General features: G+C 44.7%; 1 protein-coding gene across 3 annotated transcripts; it reads right to left on the bottom strand.

Moving 5' to 3' along the window:
* Nucleotides 1-1,306: 1,306 nt before the first annotated feature.
* On the bottom strand, nucleotides 1,307-6,007 carry LOC133909261 (serine/threonine-protein kinase SAPK4-like). Of its 3 annotated transcripts, none has more exons than XM_062351608.1 (9): nucleotides 5,604-5,991; nucleotides 5,391-5,465; nucleotides 4,747-4,848; nucleotides 4,616-4,669; nucleotides 4,303-4,395; nucleotides 4,116-4,208; nucleotides 2,102-2,206; nucleotides 1,902-2,000; nucleotides 1,307-1,780 (listed from the first exon to the last, which is right to left on the bottom strand). In XM_062351608.1, exons 1-9 carry the CDS (start codon nucleotides 5,721-5,723, stop codon nucleotides 1,442-1,444), a joined length of 1,080 nt encoding a protein of 359 aa, XP_062207592.1. In that variant the 5' UTR covers nucleotides 5,724-5,991; the 3' UTR covers nucleotides 1,307-1,441. The 3 variants fall into 3 exon arrangements, 2 of the variants coding, with proteins under 2 accessions (XP_062207592.1, XP_062207593.1); XR_009908336.1 differs by having other exon boundaries at nucleotides 1,725-1,780; nucleotides 1,902-2,020; nucleotides 5,604-6,007; XM_062351609.1 differs by lacking the exon at nucleotides 5,604-5,991 and having other exon boundaries at nucleotides 4,747-4,871; nucleotides 5,391-5,450.
* Between the last annotated feature and the right edge of the window lie 21,178 nt (nucleotides 6,008-27,185).

Genomic DNA, 27,185 nt, shown 5'->3' with positions numbered 1-27,185 from the left:
TCGTGCCACTGTGTGATCTTCCACGCAACACATCTAGATCCAATCCAACCACGGCTCTGATACCACTTGTTAGGAAATAAACCATCAGCGAAAGCAACGGATGGATCTACCGAGATGATGCACACGATCACAGACGACACCAGACACGATATTTGTTAACGAGGTTCGACCGAAGTCTACATCCCCGAGGCATGACTACGGGCGCTCCTCCCCAACTAGCAACCCCGGCCACTTTCCGGGGTTCCCGCAAACTCGCTGCCCCCCTGCGAACTTGTCACTATGTCGTCTTCATTACAAACAGCGGCCCTCCTCTCATATTTATGAGGAGGTTTGGAGACAGGAGTCCTACTAGGATTCCACCATGTACCGCTAATACAACTCTAAGTCCTATACGTAACTAACTCCGTACAATTATTCGACATATATACAACACAGATAGTACAACGAAACAATTCAGCAGAGATAATTTGTAATCTTGTGAAGTGCAAGCTAACTACCAAATTCCTACTGTAGATTTGCTGTTGTAGGACATGCATCAATTTCCTGTTGAGACTACATTTTATTAATCCTGCTTCGATGTTTGTTTTCCTTTCAAGATTTAAATCAATGGCTTTCTGAAATAGTGCCTCTATTGCTGGCATGGGACACCTAGATTTTGGCAGTTAATAGCATACGTAAAAGTGTATGAACCTCTGCAACTTCCCTGGGGTTATTACTGCTACGAGCTTCTTCCATTGATTTTTTATGTATATATATATATATATATATATATATTTATTTATTTATCTATAGTCGTCCTAGTTCCGTAAGTTTCGTGTCTTTCACAGTTTAAAAGTTCAAACCAAATATATATATATATATATATATATATATATATATATATATATATATATATATAGGAAAACTAGTATGTACTCCTGGGTGTATGTACTCCCACCTCTCATATACCACTTTTACACGTGTGTTATACTTCTTTATATATATATATATATATATATATATATATATATATATATTTATCTATAGTCGTCCTAGTTCCGTAAGTTTCGTGTCTTCCACAGTTTAAAAGTTCAAACCAATCAACTACAGTTACTGGTCGTTTTCCATATATACACTGGGTGTTAAGGTGGTGGTGGATAGCATATTAGCATCGGTCACACTTCAACATGCGTTACAGCGTTAGAATATTATCATACCAGGACCTAGCGCACTGTACATCGCAGACAGGTAGGCATATGGTTTTTTATATGTACAGGTTTCGTCTTCTCCAAAAACCAACAAAAGATCATTGTAACCTGTCTCAGCGTATCAAGTACTGTAAATTATGTTAAAGGAAGGAAGACCAGACAGGCGATTCTGCAGACAAAATTGCATACATCCCACTGAATCGTTCAGTTCTGCAGTACCCGGTTATCTACATGCAACTTTCTTCCACAAACTTTCATATGCGTAGTGCATCGAAACAGAGTTCTCCGCTCGCATGAACCTCCTTGACGCTCTTATCGTATTCGGCTTCCTCTTCCTCGTTCTCTTCTGGCCCGTGTTCCTCTTCTTCTTCCTCATCCGAACACTCGTTGCTCCACCCGTAGCTCGACTGGGATGATTTTGGCATGGTCCTTGCTTCTTGGACAATCTTCATGATTTCATCTGACGTTTGGTCTGAATAAGAAGGCACCCTGTTATCCCTCCTGTAGTACATGGCTTGTGCTGTCTCCGTGAGTTCCCTTGGCAGGTTCTTCAAGAACCATGTATGGCTCTTGATTTCCTTCATTGTGATTCTCTGGAGAACATTCGTAAAAAATACGGCATCAACATTCGACAAAATTACCATGTCCAGGTCCACATTATGCCACTTGTATCGAGACGCATCATGACTGTAATTTACAGGTTGAGATCATTACCCTCATTGGATTGGCAACAAAGATACCGGCAATAAGTTGTCTGCATTCCGTAGATATGTGAACATAATCTGGTATCTTGTACTGCACTTGCATTATTTGCTGCGGGTGAAGAAAAGTGACTGGAATGAGAGTGATGTGGAAAAAAGGAAATGCTGACAGACATTGGACTGTATCTATAGCATTGGCGTATAGCTTGTCACCTGAATGGTCTTGCGTATATTCTTGGGGTCATCCGGGTCTTCAAATGGGTATGCTCCCACAAGCATGACATAAAGAGTCACCCCACAGGACCAAACGTCTGCAAGCTACAAAAACAAGTTCAATTGTCACCAATGAGTAGAGCTGAATAATACTCTCTGGTAAAAAAAATTACTAGCTTTATTAGGATATAGTGAATTAGAAGGTCAGGAGTTAGATTTATCAGGATGGAATTAGAATGATGGAAATGATTATCTGTTCCGTGTGCTTGACATGACTTACTATCGTTTATGTTTTGTGGTAAACTGACAATGCTTCAAATTCAGTCATCCTACAGGAGAATTATTTGATTTTGAGGTGCCAAGACAAAAGCATCCTAATGAACTGATTTTTGATGTGGTGCAGTTCTGTTCGGCTGTTGCATTAAAAAATATAGACCAATATGCGGGTTGCTCGTGACCTTGTGCATAAATAATGGAGTAGAGAAGTTGGCTGAGAGCAGCCGGTAAGTTCTATTGACGGCTTAGCATACTAATAATCCATATCAGAACAGTATTAACAAAGAAAATACAAAGCAGATCAACATAAGCCATAAAGACATTAACCCTAAACACATTACACACAAAGGCAAGTCAGAAGCATCAAGGGGAAACAAATAGGCCGCTCCATGGACATATTATCATATTATGCTCCACAAGCAAATTAGAAGAAGCATTAAAAGGGAAATAGGGTAGACAATCTTGTTCAAGTTGCCACGATGACATGCGCATGAAGCCCAATGGTTGACCTAGTTATGCAGGTAACAAATACAAACTGCTATAACACAATTTCTTAAAAAGAAGTTGATATACCAAGTTTTCTGATATAGTGAATCTTCATACCAAGCCATCAAGCTTAATGCTACCCAGGAAGTGCACTTCCTACAATATGGATTGAGCTCAAATCTCATGCATCTCATGCATAATACTTGGATTGTGTGATGCACATGTCCAGAGTAGTGTTCTTTATTGATTTAGTTGCATTTACTGTGCTCAAAAAATTAGACTTAATTAAAGATACAGGTGTTTCCTCCTTACAACCTAGCTTATGAACCTATCAGAGCCTATCTAGTTATGACAGTGTTGTTATAGACAAGAAACTAGAAGCCTAAACCTCCATCAACAGTTGAAAGGTGAATCATCTCACAGAAACATGGAGAATCTGTAGGATAAGAACCTCTTTTGTGGATGGATGGTCTGCATTCACCAAATAGCCCCACTCCACTTTTCCAATGTCAACATCCTTTGTGGTACATATTACCTCAACAAACCAAACAGAAGATGTTCCGGCACCTCATGCTGGCAATGACTCCTCATCCAAATCAGAAGTATTTATCAAGAGAATTTCTGACTACAGATAATAATGAAATGCACTATCAAAGAACAGTTGTGAAGTCCATCTACTAGCCAAACAAGACTAGACTGTCCACCAACAGCATGTCAACAACAAAGAGGTCTGCCGCATGCACTACATTTTACAAACTTTTAGTTAATTAATCATCATAAACAATGACCAATTTGGTTCAGCCAGAGAACACATCAGGATCCGATAGAACTACTTATTACGATATGACAAATAAGCTTACATATCAGATATTCCCTAAGACTCTTCCCTGCTTATGTAGAATTTTGGAAGGGGGGCAATTTTGGTTTTGGAATGATGGATCATTCAACCTGACTTTTCATTACATCGAGAAGCCATGCATGTATTACGTCACAATCATGGACAAATGTACATCCACTATGTGGTTGTGATGGGGAAGTTTGATAACAATCATTTAATTTGTGCACCTAAAAAAGCTGGGTGAATCATGAAAAAACACTCCCTTCGATCAAACAGAATTTTCGTATTCAATTTGCATCTTAGTATTTCACATATATGGACACGAGAGCAAGGCAACAGAATATTTGCACAAAGTCACAAAAAATGCCTAGATATTGCAAAGGTGTCAAAAGAAACAAGGGGACATAAACTCACCTTTCCATCATATTCACGACGGGATAGCACCTCTGGTGCAATATATGCTGGCGTCCCCACTGCTGATTTGGGTCTTGAATGCAATACTGATGACTGTTCCACACACGGCAATAGTTTCTTAATGAGAATTTACAGAAATTCCAATAAGTTCAGTGTTGCAATATTAACCATGGATTCAGCAAACGACCTTGGAATAACCAAAATCACATATCTTGAGCCGTGGAGCTGGGCTGCCATCTAAGAGTACATTCTCCAGCTTCAAATCTCTATGGCATATTTGCTGGTATCGGCCAAATTTGTCCTCAGAATCGATTATTGGAAATAACAGTACAGATATAAAGCTCATACATCAGAGTACAGTTTTTTCATTAACGAAAACCAGCATATATTAAAAATGAAAACACAAAGTATAGCATTCATTTATACTTTAAAAATGGGTTGCTATTTTGGATGTAGACTTCATAAGAAAATATCTCTGTGTGTGTGTGTGTGTTTCGTACCATGTAATGGCAGTAACTCACGCCACAGATCAACTGCTGAAAGAAATACCGGGCCTGCACTAAGTAGAAGAAAAAAAAGTATCACTCTTTCATCAAAAGATTAACATAAACTCAAGAATAAATTACGAGACCTCATCCTCACTAAACCGCCCACGATCACAGATTCGATCGAAGAGCTCCCCGCCTGCTGCAAACTCCATCACAATCGTAAGGTGCGTTGGTGTAAGTATCACCTGCAGAATTTTTCCCAAAACAACTAAAACCATGTGATTCAGAAAAGTGGAGAGAAGAGACTACCGAAGCTAGCAGAGTGAAGGTACAATCTAATTTCTTCATCCACTTAAACTTCACAACAATTTAAACATAATTTTTTCAACTTTTTAAGTTTTGAGATTTTGCACGAATATTCGCCACAGAAAACATAACAAGTATCTAAAGCGATGCATCCTTGACACTAAAATGCAAGCCTAATTCGCAAGAAACGCGAGGGGAATAGCCTAAAATGAAAGAAAGGAAAGGGACAAAGGACGAAGGAAAGTAGCAAAAGTTGGCACCTAATTAAACAGCGCCAATCAAAAGATTCCCTCACTATATGCCGTTAAGAGGAATCAACAAGGTCTCAAACTAAACTACAAAATATATTTTCAAAGAAATCCTTTATCCGCCACCCTTTAAACCGCTCCCTAACACTAAAATGGCACCAAACAACCTATGATCAAAAAAAGGCGAAGGAAAATGATCAAAAGGGCAAACGTTTCGGTCCACATCGACGAACCTCCTTGAAGCGAATGATGTTGGGGTGGCGCAGCGAGCGGTGGTTGATGATCTCCCTGTACACATTCTCGTCAATCTGCGCAGCGCAGATCCCCAAAACCAACAAAATTAGAATCGCGTCAAAATCAAAACAGACCTAGTGATTAATCCACCGCCAGCCGAACAAGCCGTAACAAAAAAGTTTAAGAGAAAAAAAAAACGAAAACCAACGAACCCGGTGGCCGCGCTCGATGCACTTGACGGCGACGAGCTCGCGGGTCTCGCGGTTGCGCATCAGCCGCGCCACCCCGAAGTTGCCCGACCCGATGTCCCGCACCGCCTCGTACTTCTCCATACCAACCTCCTCCGCCTCCGCACCTCGCCCCTCGGGCTAGCCGCGGCTTGCGGTCCCCGCGCTTCCCCCTCGTCCTGTGCAAGCACGGTCCGGACGCAACCCGCAGGGTCCACGGCGGCGGTAGCCTGAGAGCACCTGAGTGGTGGGAGGAGCGGGTCGGCACGGCACGACAGCGCAGGCGGCGGTCCGGTGCGTGTGAGTTTGCGTCGCGCGTCGTCGCCCGGTGGGTCGGTGCGTGTGCGTGAGGCGATCGGGGATTATATAGTGGTGGTGGTAGGAGCGTAGGCGCGCAGAGGTGGGGAAGCCAGCGCCAGCGAGACTGCGAGAGGAGCGGAAGGGAGGAAGGGGAGGGGGGACCGGGGAGGTGGGTATGTCGGTGGGCCCCGCTGTCGGCGTCCGCGTCGAGCACCGGGCGCGTGGGCCGTGCGGGGGCCTGGCTGTGGCTGGCTTCTATTCGCCGTCGGATCCGACGTGTAAAATTCTGTTTCGCTTGAATTTGAATGGGGGTGTTCTTGATCAGGAAAACACCTTTTCAGTCTCGGACAAAGCCTTTTCAAAGCTCTGTGTTACAATCTATGGATGGAGTTGCAATCTCTCAAATTTATTCAAAGTCATGTTCGATATGTAAGAATCGAGTTGTGTCATCTGAAATTTATTTGATATGTAAGAATCAAGTTGTGTCATCTGAAATTTATTTGATATGTAAGAATCAAGTTGTGTCATCTGAAATTTATGTAAAAAAAGTTTTCTTGATAATTTTATGTTCCAACATGTCATGAATTCCCAATCGAAGGAAGAGGATGATCTGTCGTTTTCATGCGCGTTTGCACCTGGAGCGTGCGGTTAAGGATGGGTTTTTTCCATTTGGCAATTCCGATGACCCAAGATGTTCCCGTGGAGAATTCTACATCTACATTGACTACATCTTAGCTTGTCTCTGATGTGGTCATGGCGAGCTACTCTGCATCAGAGATCAATTCAGTGGTCAATTGCTTAGCCCCGGTGGAGACTCAAACGCGTCACGAGGTACGCACATCTTCTGATGGTGCAGGTGAGATGGTGGCTGGGAAATTCGCTGCTTCTGTGGCGTTGCAGCGTCCATCGTCTGGTTCTTGGAAAGGTCTGTTGCTGAGGCCTAGAATCTCCCCCCCCTAGTGTATGCTTGGTGATTGTCTGTCGGAGCTGTTCACATGACAGGTTGCGCAGTCGTCAGAGATCAGCTCTCCGGAGTCCGATTCAGATTCTATGGGCGTTCGAATTTTGAACCATGATTATGAAGGGCCTAATCGTGGGCTGAGCTCAGCTTGGGCCAGGCAGCACTCGGGTCCAGCCTCCCTCCGAGCCTGACTAGGGGTTTCTTCGTCTAACCCTAGCTGACACTAGGTTATTGTTCTACCACGAGACAAATTATTCCACATTGTTCGACTCTTGATCACTCTTACGCGGCTGCTATGATCAACGAACGTTTGACTCCTGATCGCTCATACGCGGCTGCTGTGATCAACGGGATGGCCAGCAGAGGACATGTTGACGGAGGACAAGGTTGGCGGATCTACTGGCGCTAGGGGTTCTGATCGGGGGAACGAGGGTTTTTGGCACCCACGTCCCTTCACGCAAGGAGTTCATGGTGGGCGCAACAATGGCAGGGGCAGTGATGCGCGCCGAGGCCGTGGCCCTAACGGATGGGATCGTGGCAACAACGGAGGTGGGCATGGTCATGAACAAGGTGTTGGTCAGGGACACGGTGGTGACCATGGACATGGCGGTGGCCACGGAGCCGACCGTGACTTCCAGAAGGTGCCTCTGATGCAAGATGAAAAGGCTAACCAAGGGCTTCATCATTCAGGGCCCTCGGATCCAGCCACTACATAGGCCGTGTCACCGGTGACTCATGTGAAGAAGTGTCAAGTGGGGAAGGGTGAAATCTTGGGAGTGCATGGTGAGGCTAGAAAGAAGAAGCAAGTAGCGTTGTGCTGCCACATTTGTGATGAGGCACATCTTACCCCTGAATGTCCATTTTTGCGAGCTCCAAAGTCGATTTGCAGGTGATAATCTGGGCTTTTTCCAAATTCCTAATGCTGGAAAAACAATGATCAACACACCCAAGAAAGAGACACCTACCACTCTGATTTGTATCAAGGAGGGTGTGGTTCCAGTCAAACTAATCAAGACTGAGTTGGCTTGTCTCATCCCTGTGAAGTGGACATGGCTGGTCCAGGAACATGAAGATGGATTCATTGTTTTGTTTCCATGCAAAGTGTAATTACAAAAAATGGTGGCAATCCGTGAGGTCAGAACGGACAAAGGAGAGGGGGGTCATGACTTTCCACGAGTGGGATCAGAAGATTGAACCACGCCAATACTTGCAGAAGGTGTGGGTTAATGTGTATGGGGTTCCTCTTGAGATAAGATCTTTTCTACCGTTGTGGGCGATTGGATCCATTCTTGGTGCTACCCAGAAAGTGGATATGATATATACAAAGAGAACCGAGGTGGTCCGTTTATTGGTCACGGTTCTGTATGTCAAAGGCATTCCCGATGTTGCTGATATAGTGGTAGGTGACGCGGTGTATGATATTTTTTTCAAGGTTGATAAGATTTTGCGGGATGGCAAATGGGAAGATAACCATGATAATGATAATGATGAGGAAGATCACCGACACGAAGAGGACGAGGATATGGAAGACATAGCCTCTGTAAAAGACCTAAAGGTGATTCATTGAATCACAATAATGCTCCATCTAATGATACACAAGGGGTTGAAGCAATGCAACAAGACCCTAAGGCTAATGACCCTGCATCTAAAGATGGGGATCGTGTAAAGGAACTGGTTGATGAGACAATCAACTTGGCTGTGGATAATCTTTTATCGGAGATAGCAGACAAGGTCATTGCTGAGAATGACAAGATTGAGGATGAGATGGAGGAGGTTAAGGACTCATTGGGTATCAACACTTCTAATCTGATTTTTTGTCTCGAGGTTAAGCAAACAATGCCGGTATGCTATTTGGTGCTACCAGAGGTGGAGATGCCCGCTATTTTTTATCATGCAATAGACATTTCTTTAATGCCTACAGATGGGGCTGCCAGGGTGTGTGAGGTTTCTCTGTGGTAGCCAGGTGGAGACGAGGTTGACATGGGAGCTTCCTCGTCTGTTGCCATTGGTGTCTCATCTCGTGGCGTGGTGCCGGGGTCCAGTGGCACTTCTGGGGCTGAGTGGCGCGGTGCCAGAGTCCTGTGTTGCGATGGCAGCGAGCTTTGTGGCGCCATGGGTGTGAAGGGCCTGCAGCAGAAAGAAAGTGGGGTGTAGGATTGCCCGGTGCCCCACAGGAGGCTTGTGCGCCGAAGTGTATGCTGTCAACGGTTTTGTCCAGTAACAATGCCTGAGGAGGTGTTTGCAGCTATGGGTGATGCAATGGAAGTGGTTGTGCGTGGTACGATGTATGAGTCCGGTGATGTGCGCGATGCGCAGGGAGTGGAAATCACAGCTTGCAGTGCTCCCTAGCCTCTCTGCTGCTTAAGAGATGGAAGACGCGGAGGCGGTCCTAGGTGCTCAGCGACAATAGATGATCAAGAGCGATGTTGAATCTGTGTCTGTTGCTGCTTTGGTTGGTGATGCTGTAGCGCCGATAGAAGTGGTTGAGTTGATGGCTACATGTGCTGATAGTATAGCCATTGAATTCGATCATAGTGAGTCTGGGTTTGCAATGTGGATGTCGTTGAGGTGGTTTCGCTAGACGCTGGGACACCGATTGATCTGTCCTACCTAGCGGTCTATGATGCACCATTGATCAAGCACAATGATGCTGTGTTCAAGCCAGCCAGTGATGCTCATTTCCAGGTTGTGCAGAATGTAGCTGAAGGAAATGGTGACTGTGTAACATTGGAGATTTAGTCAGGAACGCCTGCATTACCATGCTTGCATGCTACCATTGATCACATGAGGGTAGTGTTTGAGGCTTTCTCAAGACAACAGCTGCACCATCTTTGTAAGAAAAATGGGGTCAAGGCCAACATAAAAAATATTGAGATGATTGAGGCTTTGGTGGCGCTACCGAGGTTGGTTGGTGTCGAGGTTATTGTAAAGACAGGGACTGTAGTTTAGGAAAGGGCGGTACCGGGTGTTATTTTCAAAGTCCCAGGGGCTACCATGGTCACTCTGCACCCTAATAGCAGCCGACTTCAAGCTTCGGGAGATGAGTATTCGATGACCAAGGTGAAACGTCTTGCAATGAAGCGCAACCTAGATGAAGGTACACAAAAGTTGTCCTTCCTTTCTTTATCTAATAATGTTGTTACTCCGAACATTAAGAATCCAGGTGTTTCTATGGGTAGAGATGATGGATCTATTAAGCAATCTATTACCTCTATTAAAAACATAGAGATTGATTGTTTATCTGTGTTAGCAAAAACACCTAGCTCTAGAGGTAGAGGAAAACTTGTTATTAAGACTCCGATTGACTATAATTTTGAGGAGGAAGAGGATACCGATGGACTTGATGTTACCCTTAGTCACATATACCGTGATTTAACTGAGATCCTCGATGATGAGGATTTGGACAGTGTATGTGATAATCTGAATGTGGTCCCAAGAAAAGAGAAGTCTAATTCCTCTAAGAAAAAAGGTTAGGTTCATCGCCTACCTAAAAAGCCAAATACTCCATCTAAAATACATATATGATGAAAGATATCTTTTGGAATAGCAGAGGTCTATGAGACTTTGCTCTTTTGGAATAGCAGAGGTCTATGAGACTTTGCTAAACACAATTATATATCGTACATTGTGAAAGAACAACATCTCGATTTCCTCGCTATTATGGAAATAGGTAGAAGTAATTTTCCTGCTTCAACCCTTAACCATTTATGTGGGGATTTGGATTATTTGTGGCATGTTATGCCACCACGAGGATGATCAGGGGGAATGGTTATTGGTGTTAATGCTTCTATTTTTGATATAGGCTCCATAGTTGAAGGGGATTTCTACTTTAAATTCCTTTTAAAGAACAAAGAAGATGGATTCAGTTGGGCATTATATGCGGTCTATGGACCGGCCCTAGAGGAATTAAAAGAAGAATTTCTAACTGAAATGGCTCATGTTTGTAGTTTGGAAACTAACTCGATGATCATAGGGGGAGATTTCAATATTATGAGACGACCGGAGGACAAGGGTAATGATAACTTTGATCCTCGGTGGCCCTATTTATTCAATGCAATAATTGACACATTGGATTTACGAGAGATTGAGATTATTGGAAGACAATATACATGGGCAAATGAACAGGATCCACCAACTTTTAAGAAACTTGATTGAGTTGTCATGAGCCCTGAGTGGGAATCCAAGCACCCAAAAGTTAAGGTTGAGCCACTTGATCCGTCTTGATCGGATCATACCCCTTTATTGCCAAATTTGATACACAACCCCTATTCAAATTCGAATTAGGGCGGCTGATTTGCGATGGTTTTTATGAGATGGTGACTAATATATGGCAAAATGAGCATAGAGGGAATAATGCAATAGAAAAATGGCAAAACAAAATTAGAACTCTACGACAAGACTTGAGAGGATGGGACAAACATACTTCTGACACTCTTAAGAAAGAAAAACAACAACTCATCATCATGATAGATGAGCTTGATAAAAGGGCAGAAAATAATCCTTTAATGCCTAATGAGATTGCATTGAAGCATTACCTTAATGAAAGGTTATCCCATATGCTAAGAGAAGAAGAGCTCAAATGGTGCCAAAGAGCTAAGGTTAAAGAGTTACTGGGGGAGATAATAATACCAAATATTTCCATTTGGTGGCCATTGGTAAAAATAGAAAGACAAGAATATACAAGTTGGAACAAGAGAATGGGCCCATAATCGGTGTGGTCGCTCTTAAAAAATACATCACAAAGTATTATAAAGGCTTATTCGGAAAAACCAGAGTATAATAGTTTTGCGATGGATGAATCTTTAATTAGCAACATTCCTCAAGTAAGTGAAAGCGAAAATGAGATCCTCACCGCCCAATTTGAAGAGGATGAGGTTAAAAGGGCGATTTTCCAAATGGAGCATAATAAAACTCCAGTCCCTAATGGCTTTCCGGCTGAATTTTACCAACTGTGTTATGGGAAATCATCAAAGGCGATCTCATGGCTTTATTCAAAGACTTTCACCTAGGACAATTATCCATTTTCAGTCTGAACTTTGGTTCATTACCTTGATTCCTAAAAAAAGTAATACGCTAAAGATTCAAGAATATCGTCCTATATGCCTTCTTAATGTCAGATTTAAAATCTTCACTAAAGTTGCCACTAATCGAATCGGTGTTGTGGCTGAAAATATAATTAGTCCAACACGAACTGCATTCATGTCCGGTCGAAACAGTATGGAAGGAGTGATAATACTCCATGAGACCATTCATGAGCTGCATAGGAAGAAACATAATGGTGTGATCCTGAGAAATTGATTTTGAGAAAGCATATGACAAGATGAAATGGTCATTCCTCCAACAACCATTGATAATGAAAGGATTTTCAGCACAATGGTGTGACTGGATCCAAAGTTTTATGTCAGGAGGACATGTAGAAATTAAGGTTAATGATGAAGTTGGACCTTACTTCTAAACTCAAAAGGGACTAAGACAAGGAGACCCCCTATCGCTCATACTTTTCAATATAGTAGTAGATATGCTTGCAATATTAATATCTAGAGTAAAAAGGGATGGGCAAATCAATGGACTTGTGCCACACCTGATGGATGATGGCTTATCTATTCTGCAATATGCAGATGACACCATCATTTTCATGGAAGAATGTGAAGACTAGTACTCACAATTATTTGGATGTGATATTGGTTCTCTACCGTTCAGATATTTTGGCATTCCTATTATTCATAGGAAGCTAAGAAATAGTGATTGGAAGGGGGTTCAAGAAAAGTTTGAGAGGAAACTGAGCAGTTGGAAGGCAAAGATTATGTATGTTGGAGGAATATTAGTACTCTTAAACTCAGTGTTAAGTTGCCTCTCCATTTTCATGATGTCCTTCTTTGAAGTCCCCTGGGGTGTACTTAAAAGACTAGATCATCTTTGATCCAGGTTCTTTTGGCAAGGGGATAGCCATAAAAAGAAATATCGGCTAGCTCGTTGGGATATACTTTGCTAACCAAAAGACCGGGGTGGATTAGGTATTAATAATCTCTCGGTTAAGAATATTTGTCTCCTCAGCAAGTGGCTTTTTAGATTACTTAATGAGGATGGGTTTTGGCAACAATTGCTCAGAAATAATAGAAGACGAGCAATGGTTCAATCGTTGTTCGCGAGGTTAGGGCTTACTTATTGTCTCAATTACAATGAGAATGATGCGGGATCTATGAGATGTGAGAATGAGGCGAGATATGGGTAATGCTAGGGGTAGGTTGGGAGTGGAACCCGGATGTCATAGACGTTTGCATCAGTTAAGCACCGTTCATTGGTGCCATTGGCTTTAGCACTGTTCGTACAACCACATATTCGGATAATGGATGAATGAGCCGAGTATCATACGTCGTGCTGACGTTTGTTGTGTGTCCCTATATGTGTAAGAAAAATAAAGGAGAAGCAAGGTGGCGGAGAGCCGGAGATGTCCGGGACCCGCCCGCGGTAACCCTTGTGCCATAGGGGCATGTGCAAGTGGGTAGTTCCAGGTATGGGAAAGGTTATCTCGAGGGCCAAGAGGATGGATCCGGGTCGTGTGGGTAAAGTTGTATCACCTGCAGGATGTAAGAACAATTTGAATTACCACGCTCTCGGTCATGAGCATGCTTCTATCCATCCGCATCGGTTGTAGAGTTTTCAAATTTGGGGATATGGCATGGTATGTTGGGTTTGATTGTTGAGGATTATTGATTACATGAGATGGTTTCTTTTACATTTATGTATAGGCTAATGTTGCAGGGTATATGTGCCTTGAGTTAAGTATAGATGCTCACACATAGAAGTATGGTTGTTTACACATATGAATTTACTTAACCTTGTGATCTACTCCTTGCTAATGACTTAAATGCATAGTCATTAGAGTCGGGTTATTTATATGTACCCATTATAGATTAAGTTTTGCGAGTACCTTCGCACTGACGCTGCTCTTTCAGGTTCCACGGGTGAGGAGGAGCTCGTGTTTGGCTACTTCACGCCTGCCGATGTAGGTGGTGGGAATGAGTAGTGCAAGCTACTCGTGTAGCGTGCTTTTGGGTGGATCCTAAGCATGGCTAAGAAATTCGGTTAACCTTTGAATTAGACAATATCAAGTTAAACCTCGGTTATAAGGATATGGATCATCAACATCTCAAGATAGGGGATGTAATGCATCAATATAGGTTCTACCCATACCAAACCCGACGTCGAGTCGATAACATGCAAACATACATAAAGTATATGTTATCATATTAGACACATATGATCAAAATTAATAGGAGAAATATGCCTAGATGCTTACCTTGCTGCTCAGTTGGTTGGTTGCTGCTACCCACACAGAATTCACAAAACCCGTGTGGCTCGATGTCACCTTCAACCACACCCGTGTCACGCTCTGGAACCTCGTTCAGTAACGAAGAACGCATGCAATGATGAGTATAAATGAAGTGTAACAATATATGCTACAATATGCATAACAACAAGCTAAAAGTGCAAGACATGCCAAATAATAGCAAACTTTGTGATCTAAACGACTTTGAAAAACTAATAGAAGGCTAGAGACATCGGATTGAACTCGGAATCTACGAGTTTCGAAATCTACGGGTGTACTCTAGACAAGGTTTCTTGATTAGCTATTTTTGAATTAACTCAGAGGATCCGGGCTAAGTCCGGAACCTCCGGGTTAGGCCGGAATGTTTGGGTGAGGCTCTGAGCGATGATACTTAACTAAATCTAAATCGAATTAACCTGAACACTCCGTATTTAACCCGGACTATCTAGGTTGGGCAGGTTATTCAGGTGAGACTCCGAGTGAGGGTGCTCGGTTAAAAGCACTGCAAATTACCCGAATCCTTCGGGTTTAACCTAGACTATCCGGGTTGGGCAGACTTGTACTTCTCGATGATCTTCCTCGGGTCATTTGACTCGCATGTTAAATCTATCCTACATAAACATACATATACACTATACAAAGGATTCTAGACCCAACTTGCACCCTAAATCCTGATGATTTTTTAGCACAATTCATCGAGGTTTTCACTAGGCTACCCGGACTATCCGGGTTGTCCAGAGAGGTTGCTTCGAGGGGGAAAATCGGTTGATTTGATCTGGGAGCCTCTCCAAACCAAAGGAAAATATGTTTGAGATAGTTCATAGAGTTTAGAACTCACTCACCAACCTAGAAACACGATTCCTAGCACAAATCTCATCCGAATCATCTCTTTTTTCTCAAAAGCTCAATAACTTGAGAACTCCACAAACTTAGCTCCAAACTCGGAATTCATCCAACCAAAACGTGCATCATTTACATGGGAGCCTAGGAGACTCACCCAAGATGCTTTGCCGACGTTAGTGACCGTCGGTGGAAGGTGGAAAAGCTCGGGAAGAGAAAGAACACCGGTACTCCTCGTCCTTCAACCAAGAACACCAAAAGACATCAAAACCGGCTCGAATCCTTCGGGAAAATGAAAATGAATTAAATAGATGGGAATCTTATGATCTAGTGATCATGTGAATACCATATGTGTACCTCGATTTGGCTTCCAGAGGGAGGAATGAAGGGAGAAAGAGAGAGAGCTTGAGAGGGAGGGGGCTGCTCGGGCTGCGCAGCGGGAGTGAGAGAAAGCTGGGAGAGTGAAGGAGAGAGAGGGAGTTGGTGAGGGCTGCTGCCCCAAGAGGAGATGGGGTGGTTGGCCACCTATGTGGGCTCTACATGCTAGAGAAAGAAGTCTGTTTCAACTGCGAATTCATTTCTTTCTCTCCTAAATTTCTTTTTCTCATCCAATTAACTTAAAATCAAGTGCTCTAATGCTTTGAAACAAAATTACTCAAAATTAAACCTAATGCTTATGAAGCATGATTATGCTTAATTATGTAATTACGGCTTTGGGACGTGACAGATCATGAGTTCCATATCGCTAAATCTCTCATTTCGTAGACCAATTATTGGGGATAAACAAATTGCTTGGCATAATATGGTGTCCAAGTTGGTACATATTTAATTATGTAGTGGACGAGGCATCTTTAAATGGGGGTTGCATTCGAATGGAAATTTTTTGGTTCATTCAATGTACAACCAAATGATTACACAACCCATTTCTGTCACTGCAAGAGGTCTATGAAAGCTTAAGCTCCTGCTCAAAATCAAGGTTTTCTTGTGGTACTTATGTAGAGGTGCAAAAATAAATTGGAATGGTAGCTTAAAAGGTTGTTTTTGCAACCACAATGAAAACATACTACATTTGTTTTTTAAGTGTCTTTTGCAAGGTCCATTTGACACATAATTACTATTGCCTTGGGAATAAAAAACCTAACAGTATAGGTCATATAATGGGAAATTGGCCAAGCACAAGGGGAGCTACTTCTAATTCCCAAGCTCTAGTTGGGGCGGCTGCCATTTTTTGGTCTATATGGCTTTGCCGTAATGATATAGTTTTTAATAAAAAAACTTTCTGTGACTTTCATGTAGGTAATCTTCAGAGGAACCTATTGGTTACGTTTCTAGAGGCTACTTCAAAAGGAAACACAAGGAGAAGACATTATGAAAGCATGCCATTGTTTAGAGGTGGTGGCCATACAAGTCTTCGCCAAGAATGGGTGGCCGCATAATCATAGGCTATGTGGTTGATGTTATTTTTTTAAAAAAAAAACTTATTTCCGTTATGCTTAATCATTGATGTAATAATAAATGTAGGCTGTATGCATCGAATGATACAAAAAGCTGAAACTCGTTGCTTTATCTAAATAAATGAATTCCCAATCCAACCCCCCCACATGCAAATCGGTCTCCCTCTACACAAGTTGAAGTAAAAAATTAAATTCAGGGTGGCTAACTCACCACATCATCTATATTCTTGTGTTGTGAACTGAACCAAAATAAATATGGATATTCAACTATTTGTGTCAGAAAATGTGCTATAACAAACCATTACTGTGGGTAGGCTCAAACATTAGCCTTAAATTTTGTCATCAACAGAAGAGAAGGATTGTGTCGGTGTAATAGGTAAGGGCATGCCCCACCCGGCGAGCCCACGCTGCCAATTGTCAATCGAATGATTGACGTCATCAAGACCATGGGTTCACCCCACGACTAGTGCAGGGCTCAGACGACCAGCCCTTACTAGTCGTAGGGTAAGTACTCACCTAACCTATCAAATCGCATTAAATACCATCCATTTAAGTTTTTTCTTCCCCAAGCACCTCCTTTCGACAAGCATGATCATAAGCAGATGTAAAGTTGGAGTGACCAGTCTCATAGCATTTAGTGCTATGGGACGGTCTCATAGGCGAACGTGATAGGGCCTACAAGGCAAACAGAGCAGGATGGGCGTGCATACCTCCCCCCCCCCCCCATAATGATGACCTAGGAGTAGTTGCCTTCATTAGGAGTAGGTCTGCTACAGGGTTTGTCATCGTCCGTTTGTTTGTTCTCCTTTTCCCTTGTTATATAAGGGGGAGGACCTAGCTTGTAGAGGAGGACAATGATATTTTGTAACAAGTTCATCCAATTCATAAGAAAATACACATGCCATAGGGCTATTATCCCATGGGAGGCCATAACCTGGATAAATCTCCGCGTTCTTGCACCCATTTGACCCAACCACAAGAAACGCTAATCAACACGCCTGTCATCCGGTACACCCTGGATTCATTGTCAGGGATCATCTCCCGACAGTTGGCACGCTAGGAAGGGGCACATTTTTCGCATTTTTAGACCATGGTTGGGCTACCAATGTCCATATCTGTGACGGCTGTGGAGTCCCATTTCGAGGACCCTGGTCTTCGTGAGGTTTTCATCATGGAGTATGATCCAGCCGAGCTCGGTGTGCTCTGAGCATGGGATATTGTGACAGAGTCTGAATATTCAGAGACCAAATGTGAGTCTGCATGACAGACCATGCAACAGGGGGCAGCAGATATGCTTGTGTCTCATGAACTGGAGGTAAGCCTCAGGCCATTGGCCAAGAGGGAAACTAGCCCAGCGCCAGGCATGGTGGTGGTCCTATACTGCCCTAGCAACTATGCCACGCCGTCTTCAAGGCTGTCACGCTACATCGCAGACTCGCGCCATACGCAGAACACAAGCGTTGGGGCTCCCCCTCGTAATGTCTTTCCACTCTGTGGTCAGCGGCTTGACTACGAGACCATGACCCATGCACAGAACTTGTAGACTGTGCGAGTGCTTCTTAGCCACAAGCCGGTGGTGGTACTGGATATTTCACTGGTAGCACCATGATCGCATGACCTCACCTCTTGGTAGAGACCGCTCGGTGCCAGACCACGGCAGCAGCCCCCTCGTCCATCACGAGGATTGGTCGAGGTCGTGGTTCATAGGGTTTGCAGTGGACCCTGCAGTAGGAGAGAACATGTGCTCCCTCAGTAACAGGGAGTACGCGGAAACTGCCACCATGTCGGGACAGTCAACCCACTGACCTGTGTGACTCTCTTTGCCACCACGACCTCCGCGACGTAATCTGAGGCTAGAGGACCACCCGAAAATAGGAGGACCGTGTCCAGCGAGAGCATGACAAAGGCAAGCGTCCTTGCCACTCACCTTCTCCTTGCAGGAGGAAGTCAAACTCCTCCACCCCATCGCCAAGGCCGCGAGACCATTGGCTCTCCCCCCGGTCACGTGAAGCTACCCATCAGTGAGCAGCTCCCCATTATGGGACAGGGTGCAAAGTTTTCTCTTCTCGGTCGTGGGGGGTGCGCTGGCTGGACAAGTTCTGACCGGTCTTAGCCAAAAAGTATGATGGTTCGACCAACCTAGAGGAGTTCCTGTAGATCTACACCATCATGGTGCAAGCTACAGGTGGTGACATGAAGATCATGACGAACTATTTTCTGACCGCCCTGACCGGTTTGCATTGGTCCAGGCTCATGAACCTCCCATGCGGGTCGGTTTATTCTTGGAAAGACTTATGCAACTAGTTTGTCGCTAACTTACAGGGAACCTACGCCCGACCAGGGGTCGAGGATGACTTATACCAGGTCAGGCAATGGCGTGGCGAACCGATGTGAGATTACATCAGGCGTTTCACCGAGTGCCAGAATATCATTCCGAAGATCATAGGAGAGTATGTGATCATCGCATTCTAGAGGAGGGGTCAGAGACCAGAAGATGGTTGAAAGCTGGTCACCAAAGAGGTCCGGAGCACCTCCGAGCTCTTCGAGCTCATGGACAAGTGCGCACAGGCTACCGAGGGTTGAGTGCGCCAGATCGGCGTGGAGCAGCAGCCGACCTCTGACCATCCCGTCCTTTCCAAAGGGGTGGGCTGGAAGGAGAAAAAGAAGAAAAAGCTCAAGTCTGGACCACCCGATGTCATGGCAATCGAGCAGGATGGCCAACCGCACCGACGCTTCAAGAAGGACGCAAAAAAGGGCAGAGGCTACTGCCTGATCCACCGTACCGACACACACGACTTGACCGAATGCAAGTTCATGCTAGGCATTATTGACAAAGAGCTCGGGGGCCGCAAACCAGGGCACGACGATGATGGTGAAGATGGGGCTAATCCCGACCAGTCGGCTCTAGGTTTTCAGCAGGCCGAGCACATGGTCCACCATATCTATGGGGGTGTTGTGACATATTCCTCAAATAGGGAGTACAAGTCAGTGGTTCATGAGGTATGGACAACCATGCCGAGCCCAAGTGTGCAACTGAAGTGGTCGGAGGTACCCCTCACCTTCATCCAGGCGAACCACCTCGCATGTGTCAAGCGCCCCGGATGTTACCCCATCGTGGTCGAGCCCATAGTGCACAATATACGAATGGGGCGCGTGCTGGTCGATGGAGAGAGTTCCATCAACCTCCTCTTCGTCAACACGTTAGATGCCCTGCAGATCCCAAAGAGTGTGTTGAAACCATCTCCTCCCTTCTTCAGGATCACCCTGGCTCCTTGGCCAAGCCGTTAGGGCAGATCAAGCTGCCATCACTTTTGGTTCACAACTTCAATACCGAGAGGGTCCTGCTCGACGTGGCGGACTTCGGGACCATGTACAACATGATCCTAGGGCAACCAGAGATAGCACAGTTCATGGCCGTTGCCCATTATGCATACCAGACAATCAAGATCTCTGGTCTTAAGGGAGTCATCACCATCATGGGCAACCAAAAGGCAGTCCTGTAATGTGACAGGAGGAGCCTTAACATGGTCGAGCTAACTCCTGGATCATGGCCCAAGGGTGCATGGCCAAGCGGCCACCCAGATAAGGTTCATGTCGTCGCCTATCCCGATGACCTGCTCAAGGAAGTGTGCCTAGACGGCGCCGACCCATCCAGAACAGTCCAAATCGAGGCCAATCTAGACCCGAAATAGGAACTCGTTCTAATCACTTTCTTTAGGGTAAACACATACATCTTTTCTTGGAGTTTGTCGGATATGTCTGGGGTCCCTAGGAAGGTGATCGAGCACAAGTTTTCAGTACGACCCGACGCGCTACCAGTAAAGCAAAAGGTGCATCGGTTCGCACCCGATAGATTGGAAGCGCTTTGTGAGGAGCTCGATAAGCTCCTGGAAGCAGGCTTTATATGAGAAGTGCAGTACCCATAGTGGCTGGCTAACCTTATCATGGTCCAAAAATCCAATGGCAAGTGGAGGATGAGTGTCGACTTCATCGACCTCAATAAGGTGTGCTCAAAAGATCTCTTTCCTCTACCTTGCATCGACCAACTTGTTGACTTGATTGTTGGCAGTGACCTACTATGCTTCTTAGATGCCCATTCAAGGTACCATTAGATTTGCATGTATGGGGTAGATGAGAAAAAAAATTGGTTTTGTAACACCCTTTGGTGTCTTTTGCTATGTAAAGATGCCATTTGGCTAAAAAAGCGCTGATGCTACTTACCAACGATGCATTTTGCCCTTCCTGACCACAACTTAGTAGAAATGTTGAGGGCTATGTTGATGACACAATCGTAAAAAGTAGTACCAAGGACGCCCTGGTCATAGACCTCCAAGAGACATTCGACAACCTCCGACAGTATTGCATGAAGCTGAACCCGAAGAAGTGCACGTTCGGAGTCCTGTTGGGGAAGTCGCTTGGTTTCCTCGTGTCCAAGCGAGGGATGAAAGCAAACCCTAAAAAGATTAAAGCCATCAACCAGACGAGGTCCCTAACCAGGTTAAAGGAAGTCTAGAAGCACACGGGGTGCATGGTAGCGATGAGTAGGTTCATCTCGAGGATGGAAGAGAAGGAGTTGCCACTTTTCAAACTTCGGAAGAAAAGCGACCACTTTCTGTGGACGCCAGAAGCGGAGGTAGCTTTTCAAGATCTTAAAAGGTACCTCTCTTCCCCGCCTATACTAACTACTCCTCGACTAGACAAGGAGCTCTTGCTCTATGTTGCAGCTACCCTATAGGTCATGAGCGTGGTTCTAGTCATCGAGCGTGAAGGTCTTCAGTGACCAGTCCACTACGTCAGCGAAGTCCTGCACGATGCAAAGACTCGATACCCATAGGCCCATAAGTGGCTATACACAACATTAATGACCTCTCGTAAGCTCAGGTATTACTTCAGGCCCACCAAATCAAGGTAGTCTCCTTGTACCTGATTAGGGAGATCCTCCACAATAGGGACACATTAGGGAGAACAGCGAGAAGTGAGAAGTGAAGCTTGGGGAGTTTGATATTCGGTTCGTCCCTTGGACAACTATCAAGTCCCAGACGCTGGTCGATTTTGTGACCGAATGGTCGGTCTTAGAGCCCGAGCAAGAACAACAACCAGAGGTGAAAGAGCACTGGAACATACACTTTGACGGGTCATTCACGTTGAAGGGAGTAGTGGCTGGAGTAGTCTTGACCTCGCCGACCGGTGACACCCTCAGGTATGTAGTTCAATTATGTTTTCCTGCCACTAACAATGTTGCAGAATATGAGAGCCTCTTGTCCAGAATGAGAGCAACCTCTGCACTTGGTATAAAATGGCTGCTAGCGAAAGAAGATTCACTATTAGTCGTAAACCAAGTGCAAACGGATTTTCAGTGCTCGAACCATACAATAGTGGCATATCTCACTGAAGTGAGAAAGCTGCAGCGATGCCATATCGGTTTTACATTTAAGCATGTCCTGCGCGGGGACAACTTTCCTCATTGATGAGCTGGCCTGTCTAGCTTCTTCTCATGCACCTGTTCCAGTTAGAGTATTTGAAGGAAGACTCACATGACCACCCACCGCGGCCTCGGGCCAAGATAAAGGGGATGCTCCACTCGAAAAAGGAGCACCCAAGGTAACACATTTGGAGGCAACATATTCCTTGGTGAAGTCCTCTGGTGACCACACCGTGGTCACCCAGCTTGATTCAGATACGATGTGGATGGATCAGATCTTGGCATACCTTCATAATCGAGCAATCCCTGACAATGATGCGATAACAGAAAAAGTCTTGCGACAAGCCCACAGATATTCCCTGGTAGAGGGACGCATCTACCGCAGGGGAGCAACGATCTTTTACTGAAATGCATCACTCGGTAAGAGAGAAGTGCTCTGCTCTCTGATATCCAAAGAGACATATGTGGTAGCCTCACTTCATACCACACTCTGGTCAGAAAGGCATTCCAGCAAGGATTCTATTGGCCCACGACCCTCTAGGATGCTTGCGAGCTGGTGAAACGGTGCAAACTTTATCAATACCATGGCTGACAGGCCAACCTACCAGCTCAAGCACTGCAAACAATACCACTCTATTGTCCTTTCGTTGTTTAGAGGCTTGATACTGTGGGACCATTACCTAAGGCCCCTGGAGGTTTTGAATTCCTGTTCATGACAGTCGATAAATTAACTAAGTGGATTGAGGCTGAGCCGGCAAAGAAGGTCACCGCCATGGCAGCAATCAAGGTCATAAGGGGACTGGTAATTTCATACGATGGGACTCAGTTCGTTAGTAACACTTTTAAAGACTACCACGAAGAGATCTGGACCAAAGTATGCTACGCGTCGGTGGCACCCCCCCCCCCCTCCCCCAGAGCAATGGTAAAGTCGAAAGGGCAAACGGGATGATACTACAAGGGGTCAAAACCCGAATCTTTGATTGGCTTCGGAGCTATTTGAGAGTTGGGTGGACAAACTCCCCACAGTTCTCTAGTCGCTGCGAAAGACCCCTAGCAAAGCCACGGCCAAAACTCCATTCTTCCTACTGTTTGGCATTGAAGTAATGCTCCCCTCCGAGATCACCCTCCAGTCTCCTAGAGTAATCAGCTACTCAGACGATGACTAGGTGGCTCGATGTGATAATGACATAAACCTGATCAAAGAGTTTCATGATTGAGCTTTAATTCAAGCAGCCCAATGCAAGTAAAGCCTCAGGCGTTACAACGACCGTAGGGTACAGGAGCGAACCCTAGTTGTAGATGACCTTGTCCTAAGAAAAATCCAGAATAAGGCATGCCAGAACAAGCTCTCCCCCCAAGTGCGAAGGACCTTACACAATGGTCGAGGTTACTCGGCCTGGTGTGGTCAAGCTAGCCATAGAGGACGGCCGTGAATTACATAATTTATGGAACATAAACCAATTGCCTAAGTACTATGTGTAAGGCTACTCAAGTGTGAGCTCATTCTCTCTCTCTCTTTTGCAGGATCTCTCGAATTCGGATAAGAGTGAGCTAGCCTCTGCTTGTAAGTTTTTCCTATTCAAGGGTTAGAATGCCTGGTCGGCAGCCCTTCTACCCACCTGACGGTCAGGGGCTAGAGTAATGTTGGTTTTGTGTTCCTTTTTGTGCTCCTAGATTATTTTGCAAGTTCTCGCATATGGTGAGTACCAAGTCGCTTGGGGGAGGAGGGGGGAGAAAATTGCCACCCCGGAACGTCAGGGATGTGGTGGCTGAAGGAAAATAACCAAGAGATCCCAAGTCCCACTTCGGGTCGAGCGTTGGTCGCCACCGAATGGCTTGTCATTCTAAAAATTATCCTAGGCACCACAAACCTAACTAGCGAGCTGTAACACCCTAACTTTCAAATTTTCTCGATAGTTGAAATTTGCTAGAATTAAATAGGAGTTTTAGATTTTTGCATAATTAGAAGAAATTAATTTCTAAATTTGATTTGCCATAGGTTATATTCATGCTTGATGCATTCAGTCCGCTGTAGTTGCATTAGGTTTTATTTGTGGAAAATATTTGCAAAAGTTCGCTAGAATGCATTAATTTAAAAGCTCTTTGTGAAAATGGTTCAAAATTAAAAATAAAAGCATTTACAAATTCTTAAATCCTAATCGGACCATTTTCCCTCTCAAATCCGGCCCAAACCCCTCCCTCCCTTCCTCTCTTGGGCTGGTTTTCCTCCCTCTCCCGCCCGGGCTGAGGCTCATTTTTTTCGTGCCTCCCCCTCTTTTCTCTCGGGCCAAGCCCACCGGCCAAGCCGGCCACTTCCTGTGCCTGAGCCACTTCCTCTCCCGCCCCTTCTCTCTGTCGTGTGGGACCAGCTCAAGCCACGCCAAGCCATCAAGCCGCCGCTCCTGGGCCCGACTCCCCTTCTTCAACCCCTACCTGGCTCGATCCCCTCCGTCGGATTCTGCCAAAAATCACGCCTCCCCATGCCCTCTTCTCTCCCTGTAATGGCTGGATTCAAAGCCTTAATCCCCATCAGGACACCCTCATTGTTTTCCCCCTTCATTCCGCTCTCTAAATGCTTGATTCAATGCGAAAACCACCAGCCTTTATGGCCATGGCCGCCGCCCCTTCACCTCTGAGCCATGGCTGCTCTGCTTGCTCTCTCCCATGTTTAAGCCACCCTCCTCCTTCACGATGAGGTTCCGCATCCTTTTCACCCGCTCATGCCTCGTTTTCTCGCTCGTAGCGCCGCCGCCACCCGCTCCTTCTTTGTCTCCGATGAGAAGCTCCGTTGCCACCATTCTTCGCGTTTGCGCCATCTCCGACCAAGCTAACTCCCTCTTAGGCACTGCAAGACCCTCTAGAGTCGATCCTGTGGGTTTTCGTCGATGTTCGGCCATCGGAACCCCTTCCCCGTCGCTGCACCGACCACGGCCGCCATCTCCGTTGCACGGCCACCTCAACCCCACTTTGGCCTCGTTCCTGCTTGGGGTGAGCTCACCGTGCCTCCTCTCCATATTCCTCCGCTCATCGAAGCTCCCCGGCCACTGGAGCGTTGAGCCCCGCCGACTCATGTGGTCCACCGTGGACTGAGGGCCCCCCTTTGGTTCACAGCCGTGCAGACTTGGTCCGCATGATTTTTAATCACAACAATATTTCAATTATGAATAATGACATCAGCATGCACAATAAATAAGTTTTTCAGTATTAAAATTAATCAGTTTATTATCTGATAATAAGAAAATTTACAGAAACACCCCTAGAACTTCAAATGCTTATAACTTTTTGCTCGTAGCTCCGTTTTAGGCGATTTTTGTGCTCAAATTCTTGTAGTGACGTGTAGAATATTTTTATAGTATTTTTAACCAAGTTTTAGTACTGTTTGGTGTACTGTTCTTATGTTGTCTGTATGCTCGTGTAGACGAATCGGTTCAAGAGTAGTTCGGAAATCTCCAGGAAGAAGACTTTGAAGGAACCGTGGATCACCTTGATGAAGGCAAGTGTCTTGACCATATTGTGAGCCCAGTTTTCAATTAAAGTCAGTTTTACAAAATATGCATTCTATTTTTGTGGTGAAATGAGGTAGTTTAGCAAACACTAGCAACATGTGTAGTTTACCTTTGTAGATGTTTTATTCGATAGCATGAGTATAATGCTTAGTCATGATTTTAGATGAACATATAGTATACAAGTGATGAATCATGAGCTATGAAATTAAAAGTTGAGATAAGATGTATGATATGATAATTGATGTTGCTGAGGGATTTAGCAACAAGAAATCTAGGGTTTGGGCAAGAAGAGGATGGCGGTGTGTGCCTGTTAATGTGTTCCAGGCATGATTAGCTCTGGATGGATATTATGTTGATTACCCTTGTTGGTTAGTTGGCAGTCTTACCCAGAGCATGTTAAGGACCAGTTCATGGAGCAATCACCTATGACAACAGTATAACCATGAGACCTATATGGTACGGCTTGGCTAAGTAACTAGATGTTCTTCCGGTGGTGTCTAAGCCAAATGGATGTGTAGAGAAGGAATGTGTCGAGAAGGCACAAGAGGAGGCTTCTGGGGTGTAGGGTTACTCCACTTATGTACGTCAGTAAAACCTCAGTGAGAAAATACATACTGGGAGACTCTTTAAAAAGGCCTTATAGTGATCTCTCAGCGCACACCTCGGAAGTGTGTAAGGTACCGACGGGTACCGGCAAAAGAGTTGATCACGACTCGTGAGTAAAGTGTACAACCTCTGCAGAGTGTCAAACTGAATATTCAGCCGTGCTCACAGTTACGAGCGGAATGTACCCTCACATGATTAGTTGGGTGGATGTTTACCGTGGTAAATACATTATTGAATTCTCGGAGGTTAAAGGATATCAATTACACTTCTTTTCTTTTGAAAAACTGCTTTCTGTAACATTAGTCTAAAATTGGCTTTTATGTAAATTAAATCCTACAGGATAGAAAAAACTTGGTCTAAGCCTCCATGTCATACTTTCCCTCACCTTTAGAAAAAATTGGCTTTTATGTAAATTAAATCCTAGAGGATAGAAAAAACTTGGTCTAAGCCTCCATGTCATACTTTCCGTCACCTTTAGAAAAAATTGGCTTTTAGAAGGTGAAGCTTTCGAGGAATATCCTGAAGACAACGCAGAGTTCTAGGTTTGTGGAGCTTCCGGTCCACTACCTAAGGAGTGGGCACAACGCTGTGTTTCCTTTTCGCTACCATGTAATTTTTCTTTATACCTGTGTGGTCATTTTGTAATAAATAACATTGTAATAATGAACATTGTGTTTGTTTTCTACTAATGGCATCACTATATGTATGTGTAACTTATCCTAGCATACATATAGTTTACATTCGGTTTGACCTTAAAATCAGGTGTGACACAAGCAGTACGGAAAACCTTGGCCCCCTCTAGGTATAACGGGCAATCGTAGCCCACTCATCACATGGGCGCAGGGAAAATCTATTTAGGAGCAAGTCCTTATATTACAAAATGACCTCTTGGGTAACGCTCGAGGGCTAGTTCTAAAAATATTTTTAGTGTCCCTAGGATCCGAAGACACTTCCAGTGGTTTGAACTAGACAGTCCAAACAAGGGAGCGAGCTAAAAGAAGAAATGATTTTGCAAGGTCATGAAGCTCCTTTGTGGTCTTCTGAGCACTGGCAAAGCCTTCAGAGACTGCCAGAGCAAGGTCATGGTTGGAGAAGTGCTCACTAACTCAGGCAAGGGCAAGACATGCGCCGTAGACTCTGACCTCACA

The sequence above is a fragment of the Phragmites australis genome, chromosome 2 (genome assembly GCF_958298935.1).
Source record: "Phragmites australis chromosome 2, lpPhrAust1.1, whole genome shotgun sequence".
Lineage (NCBI taxonomy): Eukaryota > Viridiplantae > Streptophyta > Magnoliopsida > Poales > Poaceae > Phragmites > Phragmites australis.
The sequence above is the reverse complement of the archived record's forward strand: the minus strand, read 5'-3'. Positions and strand labels throughout refer to the sequence as shown.

Bases quoted from the DNA above. Each gene is read 5' to 3' on its own strand.
- LOC133909261 (XM_062351608.1), bottom strand. From the start codon at position 5,723: ATGGAGAAGTACGAGGCGGTGCGGGACATCGGGTCGGGCAACTTCGGG. The intron at 5,466-5,603 runs GTTCGTTGGTTT...TGCGCTGCGCAG, and splicing joins GCATCGAGCGCGGCCACCGG to ATTGACGAGAATGTGTACAG. The intron at 2,001-2,101 runs GTGACAAGCTAT...CTTCACCCGCAG, and splicing joins ATATACGCAAGACCATTCAG to CAAATAATGCAAGTGCAGTA.